At 38.1% G+C, this 13,448-nt stretch overlaps 4 protein-coding genes across 4 annotated transcripts; 1 reads left to right on the plus strand and 3 right to left on the minus strand.

The window, feature by feature from the left end:
* Positions 1 to 1,289: 1,289 nt before the first annotated feature.
* Positions 1,290 to 1,900, plus strand: GCK72_001138 (uncharacterized protein; the record flags this gene model as incomplete). The annotated part of the gene is made up of 2 exons (XM_003111109.2): positions 1,290 to 1,754; positions 1,802 to 1,900. The coding sequence occupies 2 exons, from the start codon at positions 1,290 to 1,292 to the stop codon at positions 1,898 to 1,900; spliced, it is 564 nt and encodes a 187-aa protein (XP_003111157.2).
* Positions 1,901 to 2,177: 277 nt separating this feature from the next.
* Positions 2,178 to 5,337, minus strand: GCK72_001139 (uncharacterized protein; the record flags this gene model as incomplete). Its single annotated transcript, XM_003111266.2, has 10 exons — positions 2,178 to 2,452; positions 2,495 to 2,801; positions 2,848 to 3,076; positions 3,128 to 3,388; positions 3,473 to 3,858; positions 3,905 to 4,300; positions 4,389 to 4,691; positions 4,739 to 4,937; positions 5,095 to 5,176; positions 5,268 to 5,337. 10 exons carry the CDS (start codon positions 5,335 to 5,337, stop codon positions 2,178 to 2,180), a joined length of 2,508 nt encoding a protein of 835 aa, XP_003111314.2.
* A 291-nt stretch (positions 5,338 to 5,628) lies between these two features.
* On the minus strand, positions 5,629 to 7,393 carry GCK72_001140 (uncharacterized protein; the record flags this gene model as incomplete). Its single annotated transcript, XM_003111140.2, has 7 exons — positions 5,629 to 5,862; positions 5,907 to 6,149; positions 6,196 to 6,496; positions 6,540 to 6,774; positions 6,819 to 7,110; positions 7,212 to 7,302; positions 7,353 to 7,393. 7 exons carry the CDS (start codon positions 7,391 to 7,393, stop codon positions 5,629 to 5,631), a joined length of 1,437 nt encoding a protein of 478 aa, XP_003111188.2.
* Positions 7,394 to 8,523: 1,130 nt separating this feature from the next.
* GCK72_001141 (uncharacterized protein) lies at positions 8,524 to 13,206 on the minus strand (the record flags this gene model as incomplete). The annotated part of the gene is made up of 7 exons (XM_003111042.2): positions 8,524 to 8,661; positions 8,916 to 9,221; positions 9,400 to 10,111; positions 10,887 to 10,974; positions 11,056 to 11,305; positions 11,828 to 12,349; positions 12,607 to 13,206. The coding sequence occupies 7 exons, from the start codon at positions 13,204 to 13,206 to the stop codon at positions 8,524 to 8,526; spliced, it is 2,616 nt and encodes an 871-aa protein (XP_003111090.2).
* Positions 13,207 to 13,448: the final 242 nt, after the last annotated feature.

Here is a 13,448-nt window from a genome sequence, read left to right on the forward strand (position 1 = left end):
CCTTTCGTTACAGTAACTATATCTTATCTCTATGTTTAACAGTTGAAAAAGTGCTGACGCGTGTTGCTGAACTCATCAACTTTTCTTTGACCTCACTGAAAAACGTAAATAAACGACATTCTGAGCGGCCATACCACACGTGAGAAAATTCGAACCGAATGCTTTGGAACTTCAGGAAACGCGCATATCTCAAGCCGAAAGAAAATTACAAATATTAATGAAATTGAGAATCAATTCTTATTCTGATGGCTAAAATTGAATAAATGTTAAAATCAGGATCCCTGTCAATTCCCCTCCCATCCGCAGTAGATTCTAGTTCAGCGGAGGTCCAAAAACCCAGCTCATCTGCAACTCTCCATAATTCAGCTCCAATGTTGTCATATTCTTGATTGACAGGTCGTAGTTTAGTTAACCATATCAACTATTCCGAAAGTTGACATCAAGCATCATCACTAACTATAAGAAGGGTAAAGATCGGAGAAGCATGATATATATGTTGACGGAATGCGAAGAATCAGATGTTTACAAGGAGAATGCACTTGCGATGCGACATTTTTTGAATCTTGGTTTGCAAAGAGTTGGAGGGAGTACGGTACTTCTTAAAAAATGACGAGTGTAGTGAATCTAGTGAACAGAATACCATTCAGAAAAGAAACTCGGTGTGACTCACTCACTTCTTGAAATACGTGGATTCTGACAAAATGAGTGGAGGATTACCAAACGAAAAAACTGATTGTTTACACATTATTCTCAGGAATGAATTGGTACAACATTGACAATTGCTAGGATTTTATTAGAAACCCCTTCATCGTAGTCAGATGCAACAGATCTGAAACATCCTGCCACTTCACTGTTTTCAGACCACCCGGTCATCAACCAATCCTCTCATTCTCTCAAATTCTTGAAAGAGTTGTGCAAGCACATCATTTTCTTGTGTCTACCTATCACAAAACCAACATTTTGAATGTCGTTAACATAAAGTGACTAACTTTCTTATCATCCTTCTGTTCAGAAAACAGTTGGCTTTCTCTCTGACCAAACGACCATACCCTCTTTTATTGCGTCTCCTTTTTCTCTACTTCTCAGTAACTGCTCCGTGTACCTCACCACGTCAAATCTAGAGATAACCAACCTATGCGACGCATATGGTTATGCAGATAAGGAAGAAAATGGGCGGAGTTCAGGAGGAGAAATGGGGTGACTCCGGAAGAAGCAAAGAAGCAATTTGCTAGTCACTATATAAGGAGCTTCTCGGAGTAACTATTTTCACCACTCCCACAGTGTTCAAAATGCTTCGTGTTTTCCTTGGAGCCGTCCTTCTGGCCACTAGTCTTCATGCTTTCCCAGTCGAGAATCTAGCAGATTGTCCATTCCCAAATGGAACAGATAAGGCTATTCACTCCTACATGTGCTCTAACAATGAACAATTCTCCATTACTGATATTCAAACATTGGACAAGAACGGCAAGCCACTCTATCCAATTGACCCACGTCAAGAATTCATTCTGAATCTCACTACTTATAACCACGGACCACAAATTGATGACAACCATGTCAATGTGAAGATCAATCAATACAAATCTGGATGGTCAGGAGATTGTTCGTGGCAAGCAATTCCAACATTCGGCTTGTTGAATGGAATCGATGGATGCCAATTCGCTCACAACTGCCCATTGACTTCTGGACCACTCTTCTTGATTTTGCCATTGGATTTGAGTCAATTCTCAGCAATCATTAACATGTTGGCAGCCTATGTAAGCTATGAAACTGCCTCTCAAAATTAATTCTTTCTCATTTTCAGAAACCATACGAACTCGAAATCCGCATGTTCAACTACAACGCTGGAAACACCGCCCACGAGGAGATCGCATGTGTCATGGCTCAAGTGGAGCTCTCATAAACTTGCACTTTCTTTGAGTGTGATTTTCTTTGTATATTACTGTCTGTGTCAAAATTACGTGTCACCATTCTCTTGCAAGAAAAAATTGAAATGAAATATTTGAAGCTATTCGTATGGTTATCATTATCATAGAATACTATCAGTGATTTTTAGCGGGCGTCATATAATTTCAGTATCACTAACTATAACAGACTACGGAATTGGCAGAGAGACGAAAATACGAAAATGTTATAGTTTTGCTTGAAAAACTATGACAATTTCAGTTGTTAATAATATTTCATCTAGTTGTCAAACTCACTGATCTCTTCTGCACAGCTGCAGATTCACAGATACTCGAATCGATTTTCAACCAAACTTTGACATTAATCCGTCGTTTTTCGTTCGATTTGAATGGCTCCAAAGTCATCTTTAGATTATCAACCCAGTTATTTCCATCATCCAAAAATTTAAAATTCGGAGTGCTCGGCTCGATTTCTAGAGGTGTTTCCCGAGGAATATCGCACTTCGCCTCAACGTCAATCTCCAATTTCTGCATAACACCAGCGAAGAAATCTGAAAATTTGAAGTTAGATAGCTCCAGAATGTTTTTCTTACGTTGTGTATCATTGACTACAGTGACCGAGTGAGGTGTTGCAATACAATACAAGGCGGGAGGTCTCCTAGTTATCACATTACAAGTGGAATATTCAAGAGAACTCGTTGAAATTCTGACTTTTTCCAATATAAAGCAACCAATTTTTGTGATATCTGTACGGAAAATAATCTGATTTTCTCCGGGATTCAGACTGTATAATTCAGATTGAATAATCAGTTTCAACGGAGAAGTCACATCGTTCGATAGTTGGGATGAAAGATTTTTCAGTTTCAGTTCGGAAACAAGTCGGCAGATATTCTCTTTTCTCTGAAAAATGTTAAGCTTTTGGGACGATAATTTCGCGAGTTCGTACCTCATGTTGTAACGATAGAACTGATAGATTGGATTCTTGAGCAATCGAACTCGAAGGATCACCAGAGAAATGTAATTCGATTTTCACATTTTCGAGTGAAAATCCAAGATTCGAAGTAACTATTGAGCGAATTTCCAAAATTGAATCCGTATTTTGAACAGCTTCAAAGTTTTCAATTTTCACACTGAAGAAGTGATCATCACTCTCGTTGATTGATATAGAGGAGAGACTGAATATTCAACTTTTTTTTCGAATACTTGTTTATAGCCAGAACACTTACTCTACAGGTGTTCCATCTTCTTTCGCTTTTTTCTCACACTTTTCTAACAGTTTTCCATTTATCTTCTGATCTTTACCAAGTTCACATTGTGATATGAAAAAGAGCAATGAAATCATCATTTCATCTGAAATTGATTCTGAATCCATCAATTCCGAGCAGAGTGATTTCAGCATTTGGGCAATTGACTCTTGAATTGGCATCGTTTTTAAAATTGACTTGGATATCGCTAACTTTTGAATCGGACATTTCGCTTTGACGCTTCTGAAATTTGAAGTGTTTGTGTTTAATCGATTGTTCCGACTAATCAGCAACCGGTTTACGGTACTTACTTATCAAAAAATATACCTTAAAAACACAAATAGCTGATTGGTGATATTGAATACAAATCTATGTCGATTCGCATGAGCCAATGAATTCACACAGACATCGTGTGCTTTTTCCATCTCCGTACACATCTGTTCAGTTGTCTCAATCGCTGAATTCAATATTTTTGATTCAAATGATATCGGTTTAATTTTCAGCCATTCCGATAGTTCATTCCGGTCTTCTGGATTCAATTTCAACTGTTTCGCCAGAATGAAGAGAGCATCGAACCGTGCCAAATGAAGGCGTGCGAGAATGACAGGTGCCACATTCAGATGGGATACATCACATAGCAATTTACATATTGATAGAGATTCACTGACAGTCCACCATGTCCAGCAACATGTCATCGGAATATCTCGTTTATTCTGAACTTTTCATTGTAAACCACATTATCAGAAGACATAAACTCACATTCAACAAGTTATTGAACTCTTTCACCGATTCAATTGTAATCAATGATCTTTGCATAATTCCAACAGCACAGTCTGACCTTAAACTCGGAGCCGCATCATTAGATTTCATTTTTTGCTGATATAAATGAATCGACATTATTATTTGCTGACATAACAGATAATTTCTCATTCCCAAATAATGAGATTCCTTTTTCTGAATCCGTTGAATTCCGAAATTCGCTAACAGAGACGGACGATCTTCTATTCTGATATTCAGCAACTGAACAAGCCATTTTGGAGATTCGGCATCTCCGGAACGAAGGACGAATTCATGAAGAAGTTTCTCCATGTCATCGAATATTGACATTGCGTATTCAATGGCTCCAAAACTCCAGAAAACACGACCGTACTCTGTCTGGAATTAACTTAGAATTTCAAAGTTGAAAAACGGAAAATTTTAGAATACTTTTATTTTCGAAAAATAATCGGATTTTGTTACTCACCATGCTCGAAAAGTATGCATATACATCCCAAGTGTGTTGTTTCTTTTTCTCATATTGAGTCTTCAATGATTTATCCCAAATTTCCATGACTAAAGTGAGATGTTGGAATAGAAATCCTTGAATTCCCTGTACAAAAGAAACGAATGCAGTTTGATCTGATGTATCCGGTAATTCGAATAATCTTGAACTGAATTTTGCAAAATCTGTCTTAATTTTCTCCATTATTGCACTTTTTGTTTTTCGGTCTTTCGCTCGATTCGTATTAATCACTATTATCCATTGAACATCAGATTTCGAGTTTAGCTGCAAGGAAAAACTACTGACGGAATTTTCTTGAATTCTTTAAATACCTTTGCAAACCAATCCGATACATTATGCCGAACATTTTGTCTATAATCATCAGCTGACGTTACATTTATATTGAAAATATGTAAAAATGCAATTTTCATAATTTCTGTTGGTGTGATTTGTGGTCCGAAGCATAATTTCTCTTCATATGGAACAAACTTCAGTGGAAACGTCAGACGATGAGGGAACGGTTTGTTGTTTCTAAAAAAAACAATAAGTTTAATCTGGAAAATAGATTTTTCCAGCTTAAAAATGCTGGAGACTATTCCGAAGTGTTTGGCTCCAAGTTTTTCACATTTTTAATGCTTCTTGAGCGCTTCAGTTGACTTTTTGAATGATTTAAAACCATGTCACTTACATTTTCCAAACCAGCGGACTCCGTGAAAAGTGAGAAGTTAGGGCATGCTGATAGACGGAAAACGATTGGTCAACACCCGCATCTGCAGAAAACTTATTTTTTAATTCTAATACAATATTTTTTGAGCAGAAAACTCGTTTATGTTTCCCAGAAAACAACTTTTTTTAACTTACGAGAGATAATAACAGAATTCTTGACGAAACTCTTCGATAATCCATTTATATCAAGCGAATCTCGATCCATATTACCTCTGAAAATTAAAAGTCAATAATCATTTTACGTGCTGGCAAAAATAAAATTAAAATAAACAAATTGAGGAACTCCGGCTTATTCACAAGAGCGCTCTGCCAGAAAGTTGTCGGCGTCTCCTCATTTTACATGCTCTCTCACCTAAAGTGTGTCAGGAGAAAGCGAGGGAGTTTAAAATAAAAAAGACTATTCTTCAAAATCCATCACATTTTTCACTGAATTTTAAGCAACATAGGCAAACATTCGATTGATTTTTATTTAATCGGGAAGAAATAAAAGCAAATTCTAATTGAGTCCGATTCCATTCTCCAAATTTATCGACTTTCCGTGGAATTTTGGATCTCCTGTCACTCTTTCCACTGTTCTAGATGAGACTGGGTTTTCAATTACTTCAGAAATTTCTGCAGGAGACGTCGAGGACTCAGATTGCAAGTGTTCGATCCAGTTACGTGTTATTCCAACTCGAGTTCCAAGGAATTGTTCGACACGGTCCCACATTTCACGTTCACAGAATATTCCCTGCAAATTTGAAACTTTTGATGTCAATTTAACTATCTTTTTACCTGATGACTAGCATGTTTCAACAAATGCAATTCGCAATCCGGTATCGTATCCTTCAACTGAACACCATGTTCATGTCCAACTATATAATCCTTCTCTCCATGACAAATCAACGTTGGAGACGTTACTTTTCTGGATTTCTCAAGACTTGGAAACATATCAAACCAGGGACGAACAACTGACGGACGGCGGCAAACAATACGGAAGAAAGAGGTGAATGGAGCAATGAGAACGAGGGCGGCTACCTGGAAACCAAAATAATTGAAGGTGGGTACCAGAAATCTCACTCACCTTGTACATCTCTGCCACGTGGACCATAGCTGCAGTTCCCAAACTGAATCCAATCAATATAATTTTCTCAGCAGGATATCCCAATTGGTCCATTGCATATTTCATGACAGATTCAATTGCTGCATACACGTTCTGTTCATTTGTTGTTCCTTCACTCACTCCATATCCAGGATAATCGAAGATCAACAAATCACATTGGAGGAAATCTGCGATGTCAGCAAAGTTCGGATCCATCATTAAACAACAACCAAGATCAGATGAGTTGGGTTGCGAGAAGATTATCAGATTGGGGGAACGGAGTCTGAGAAATTAGTTAGTAGTATACACTGAGTGCAGTCTTCAACCTGTTCTTTCTGTTTTTATCCCTGTGAAGCCATCGGATCGACTGCTCACAAACCAACTCCATTGCACATATTTTATGTTTTTCGTTATACGGTAGAGTGAAAACTTTACAGCGAAGGAGATGATAGAAAACGTCGATAGCTCGCACTTTCGGACGAATCATTTGTGGCAAACAAATCGATAAATGATCGTATCCATCGGCTTCGCTCGCTCGGAAACAAGCACGTCGAGTGGCTCCTGAAAGGTTTAGATGGCCTAGCTTTAACTAGTCGCTCCCTCACCTTTAGCCGCTATCAAATAGTAATATCTTCCTTTTTGTGGACAACAAAACACAATTTTCCGGAACAATTTCGGTGGATACGGTGGCAATAAAACATACAAAATCGACATAATAACCACTATAACTTTCCATAAAAATCTCAAAATCGGATATTTTTTCTTCTCCCCATCAGTCCATAATTTTGAATCATGGGCGGGACAAGCGACACGTCGAGCTACGTTTAGACAGACTGCTGACTGAAGATGCGACACAATTCTGGCATAATCTTCAGGCGCAACTGAGGCTGATGTGATCTGCAAACTGGATTTATTGAGAAGTAATTGCGCTCCATTGATAAATGTACCCTCTTATCAATGGAGCACACTTTCTGCACATCTCCCTTCCTATTACTCACACTTAAATTATTCGTTTGAACCGTGTTTGCAGATAAATGGAGTTCTGAGCATAACCCAGCTGTCACACGTTCACGAATTATTCTTTCTCTTCTGAATTTTCAGAATGATGAGATCTCGGTCATTGAGATTAAAGCACTCACTTGGATTCGTGTTTGAAATTTCTCATTTGCGGATAAATCATTTTTGTTCTGTTGAAGTATTTAAACGAATATTTCGAAAATGACGATTTTTGAATTTCAAACTTTTTCAGATTTCCCTTGTTTCACCTTTTGAAACCCACGTGAACACCAAAGTTCACGAAAAATTATTTTTTCTCGAATGTGCGCTCTTTTGATAATTTATCCCTAGAGCATATTTGCATTCTGTAAATAATAATTTATGAAAAAATCAATGGGTTCGAAACTTTATTATCAAACGAATTGTGCATTTCAGAGAAGTGGGCGGAGCTTCGAAAATTACAGTAGGCGAAATTTTCGAAAGTGTGTACATGTATTATTTCTACAATGTTTTTCTTCGGGTAGGACGAGAGTCTAGTCAATATAAGCAAATGCGCTCCATTTTAAACTTTTCAAAATTTCGAAAAGTTCTCAATAGGGCGCACTTTAGTACATCAAATAGAACAATCTATTACATGTACAAGAAGAGGGGCGGAGTCACATGGAAAAAGTCGGCGAATCATTTTTAGACAGGTACTGTAGAAGAACTATGACGATGTGAACATGACAAGATGTGTTAGTATGATCTAGCGAAGGATGGATAGAGACAAAAAGGGGCGGGGCTTAGAGAATTCAGGAGGGATTGGGAGGTAAGGAGCGGAGTTTGTGGATGGCATCAGATTGGGCGGAGCCTATTTTCTAGCGACTGATAGAAATTGGCTCCTCCCATTTTCAACCAAACTAGACTCCGCCCCTTTTCGGGTTTTCTGAATTCTCAATGACCCCCATATCTACATGTAAAATTTCGAATAAGAAGACAAGAGAAAGAAATCGAATCACAGACAAAGTAATATCGTGAAAAACGTTTTGAATCTGAGTGAAATGGGGGCGGGACGGCACCTACAATATCGTTGTAAGGTCAAAAGAAAGGAGCTGTTTTTATCCAGTTGTGAGAATTAGCGAGGTCTGGAAAGTGGGCGGAGCCTCTTGTAATTCTCTCAAATAGACAAAAAGAGCCCGGGGATGCTGATATATTTCGGGATTTAGGAAATGGGGGATTCTTTCGGGAAAAAAACTCGTTGTCATTGGGAAAAGTAGAGAGAACAAGGATTGAAAGGGGGCGGTCCATTTGGGTGTGAAATGGACCGGCTCAATTTCATTTCAGCCGTTGAGTAATGCTGGCGAGAGCAACAGCGAACGCTTGAGATGCAGAGAATGGGTATCGGAAGTCGAGAGTATACGAACCACCTTCGATTCTGCCGAATTGCAGAACTTGTTTCGTATCCAACTCGATCTGAAAATGAGAGATAAATTGGATGAGGTTACTGAGGTTTGGGTTACGGTAGGTATAGTAATCTTATAAGCATGTGGATAGGAGTACGGAAGTCTTGAAACTCCGCAAAAGGTCTTAAGAGTTGATAAATTGTCCCAAGATATTAATACTTGATGCTGTAGCTAGCGTGAGAATCCAAAAATTTCGAATTTTTCAGATTCTAGTTAGTATTAAAGGTTTCAGACACCCCAACATTCTGACACACAGTTACTTACCTGGAAGTTTTTTGCCGATTCCTGAGTGACTCTTCCTCCGAAATCCAGTTGATAAACTTGATTTTGTTCATTCCAGAACGGAGTTTTATTCGACATCGTCTCGATTTTACAAGAAGATTCCGGATGTCGTCCACTCTTTGGAACTCCTTCTCCCAACGCTTTTTTCATTTCTTTTAGTGTACTGAGAAGCTGTCGAACTTCAGTTTTCACATCTCCATTCGCTACTTTCTGTTCAATTTCATTCACTCTTCTGAGCAAAGTTTTCATTTGAGAACGCATTTTGTTGATCGAAGCTTTGTCTCGTTTCTGGAAATTTTGAAATGAGAAAAGTTCCTAGCATCGAAAATTTGTGAATATAGAAGGGACGCATCTGCAACGATTCGTTGGATGCGGCCTATTTTTTTGCTAAACTTTTCAAAAAAATTTTAAAAGGACAAGTACCAAAGGAAAAGATATATAAAAACCAAGATTCAACTGTACTCACCACATTGAAATCTCCGTGTCGTTTACTCAATTGCTCTGCTATAGATGCCAATTTATCCACATGTGATCGTATAACCTCTGCATCTTTTTTACTCGCTTGCATCTCCATTGCATCCCATCCACTCTTCAATGCTGGCTCAACTAGCAGTGTCTTATCATTATCCATTGCTCCGTCTCCATCAATAAATGCCAATGTCTCAATCTCTTCATGCCATGTACTCACAGAACTTGCCATACTCGTCACATCGTGTTTCGATTCAATCGTTCGAGTACTAATTGGCGTCGTTTGGGTTGATGATTCATGAGCTTTTGATGTTGACGGTTGACATGCTGGAGGTGGAGGAGGTGGAGTGGGCGTGGCCAATGGTTTCCCAAAGTTTGAAGAGTTAATTGCAGCTCGAAGGGACAGACATTCCAATAGAATCTTTTCAAAGAACTGTCTCTCTTCTGAAGTCAATCCTTGTTCAGATGATGTCAAATGAGTTGTTCCTCCTTCAACTTCTGGTAGATCTTTCCCTGTTTCCTTCTTCAAAACAGCCAAATCAATCGTCATTTGACGTGGTTGGAGGTGTAAAACAGAGGTTTTATAGATGACTTGTCCAAGGAATGATGGTAGAAGGGTTGGCGAGAGGGAAGAAATATTGAATCGAGTGCACCAGACATTTGAGGAGACTTGGAGAAGACGAGTATCCGGACGAGTGGGACGAACATGTCTGGAATTGAAAAGATGAAAAGTCTGTTCGAGAAATTATTTGGTATATTTTTCGTCGTCTGACAGTTTTAAATTGATGTTTCTCAGACATTTTTTTCAGAACTCTTTAAAAAATGTTCTTTAAAAGATTTTAAAAATTTGCAGTTCGAAAAATTTGATTTGCGTCAAAATTCGAGTTTTTGAAATTCAATAATCTTTTTTCTAAAATCACATGACAACTCAAATTATGTGAGACCCGGCTCGAATGATATCATCCATAAATTTTCTTTTAAAAATCAAGTCTGTATGTGTGTCTGTGTGTCCATTAAATGTTTTCGTGATCAAACAGACACGATATTCTCCCTTATGTCTTGTTTCAGCTACCGTAACTCACCCGTTCCACTTCTCGAACTTTCCTTCTCAAATTCTGAATTCTATCCCTTTCCCCCATAATCTGTTATCAAATTTCACGAATTACTTTCTAATTCTTATTTATTTCGTTTCAGAAAAAAGATATAATTCGTCTTATATCAAATTCCTGTCTAAAATGTCTCATTTCCTGCCTTCTCTCTCTTCTGATGACGTCATAATTTGATCTCCTTTTTTCTCAATTTTCCACCTACACAACCCGAGAAACCGGTTCTTTTTTTCTATTTATTATTCGAACTTTCGGTTGTTTGCGTGTCTATTTGCGTCAGTTTGGTGGGCCGAAGAGAAGATGGTCGAAACAATTGTGTTTTTTGTATTTAAAAAATAGAATAGAAAATTTTTAAATTAAAGAAAACCGGAAAACTTACTTTGACATCAGGGCTCGTAATTGCCGTTTACTTCGACGCCACAACGAATTTCGAGCATTCGAAGCACGAACTATCGAATTGACGTCCTCTGAAAATGGGAAATTAAAATTAAAGAAAAAGTTTTTAGGAAAACGTCAATAGTTTTTATAATTGAAAAATTGTGACTAACCAACTTGTGCAGATGATCCTGGAGCCAATGAAATCGGACATGGACTCGATTGAAACAAGAAAATTTGGAATTGAGGTAAAAATCGATTGACTTGTCTTCCAAGTAGCAGAGGGACCAATCCACCCAAATGTTCGAAACATAAAACATATGTGTGACTGCCACGTGCCAACGGTCGAATTGTACAATAACAACGGGCATCAACGACACTGCACACGTATGAACACAGCTCTTGCGGTCGGGGAATTCGACACTGAAAAATGGAGAAAATTATAGAAATCTCAGAAAGAGATTGGGGAACATTTTCGTTTTGAAAACAATGACAACTTTTCAGGATTCTGTAGTTGACGACAATTCAGTAATAATATGTTTTGAAAACTTTAAAAAATCAAAAATTAATTGATTTTTTGAAATAAACCAAAGATGTGAAAGTTCAAATTTTATACTGATTAGTCACCATGGTGACTCACCATAAAACAAAAATCTGAAAATTTCCGACATATCCAGCCAAAAATCTAACATTTATCTGAAAAACTCATAGTTCCAAATCCACGGCCTAACTTTTCCATTTCCGGATTTCTAGGCCAGACCAATTCAATCTAATCTCATTCATATTTTCAGCTCAAAAACACATATGTATCACACATACAAAACATAAAAAGATAATCTGATAATCCGTGTCTAATGGATTCAATTCAATGAAAAATAGACTCCTTCACAAAAGAGAAAAAGAAAGATTAGATAGAATCTGGAAAGAAGAATTGTAATCACTTACTCTGATGACGTGATGATCCAACTCTCTCAATGCATTCATTTCCTTCAATGGAATCGGAAGTTTGTCCACTTTTTTTGCTGAGCTTCCCATCATTTTCCACAAATCATAGGTCACAATCTCGAAAAGTGAAGGAACTCCAAATAATATCCGACCGGTAGTAAGACATCCAGCAGCTGCCAAAATAACAACATTTCCCTGGTGAGCCCATGTGAATGCTGTCAGCCTTGGAGCTATCACAGGAGCTGGTATCAGAGCTTTCCCTTTTTCAGATACTGATACTCTCTCACGATGAATGACGCGGCAATTCGTGTCTAGCATAACAAGTTCGTTGTTGGAATTGATGACTGCGAGAATTGTTCCATCGAAATTCCATTGCATTCGAATCACTTGGAAAGGGGATCTGTAGACGAGAGAATTGATTTGATCGTATGCACTGATCATTATGATTTTATTTGATGCCGTCAGCATTGCCAGTGTCCATTCTTCCTCTTTATCTTTCCCTCTCACAGGAGAAAATGCCATCTGAAAATTTTGAAAAATTGTTGACTATAATTATTTTTTCATTCGAAAAACAGATTAAAGATCTTGTGAAATGCCTAAAACTACAAAAAATTGATTTCATATAAAAAGCGATTTTTGATCTTTGAAAAGGTTTCTATCCCAAAATTTATCTCAAATTCATTTTTTTCCAAGTTCGTGAGAAATGAAAAGTCAGAAGAAAATTATTATTTTTCAGCGGAAAACTGCATTCTAGAAAAATACCTAAATCTATGACTCACCTGATTCAGCCGATCCTCCGTGAAACTTCTCTCCGTAATATTAGCTCCTTGACTCGACAAAACTTGAATTGTTCCGGTAGAAAATCCCAAAACCAACTGTTTTGAATCAGGTGCCCAAACGCCACAAGTGACTGATGAAGTCGCTGGGAAACTGTTACTCCAGACACGTTGCCCACTGGCACTTCCGATCAACACAAAGTTATCCTCATAGCAAATCAACGCGGATCCTCCACACGGACTCCATGCCAGATCACTTACTTTGACTCCTCGATCATTTACCAATTCAACCGACCACCGATCATCATTTCTCACCCAAACATAGATGATTCCAGTGGCATCACAAGAGGCCAACTTGGTTTGAGATCTGTTCCAAGTGACCATTCGAATGGCACTGTGATGGCCACGAAGATTGAAATTATACCTGGTCAGATCATCTGGAGTTGGACGGAAATCTGTCAAAGTGACTCCAACAGATCCGCTATCAGTCCCAACACCCAGTAGACCATGATCTGGTTTGTCTGGTTGATGAATCCATGAGAGATGAGTAATCGATTGCTCGATTCTGGCTCCCTGCCAATCGCTCTCCCATAATATCTTCATATGGAATCAGATAGTAATTTCAGATGTTATATCATTGAAATACAGAGAATATAGTATTGAAAAAGTATCGATTTTTCAGGACGGGGCGTTGTTATACTCTCACACAGACGAGAGAACAAGAGAGAGAAAAGAGGCGCCCCTGGAGATGACGGGCAAATCGGAAAACGAAAAAGAGGGTCGAGTAGAGAAGCAGACAAATATTAATTGGGGTGCTTAAAAAGGAATAGACACAGAGAGATAGA

The sequence above is a fragment of the Caenorhabditis remanei genome, chromosome I (genome assembly GCF_010183535.1).
Source record: "Caenorhabditis remanei strain PX506 chromosome I, whole genome shotgun sequence".
Taxonomy (NCBI): Eukaryota; Metazoa; Nematoda; class Chromadorea; order Rhabditida; family Rhabditidae; genus Caenorhabditis; species Caenorhabditis remanei.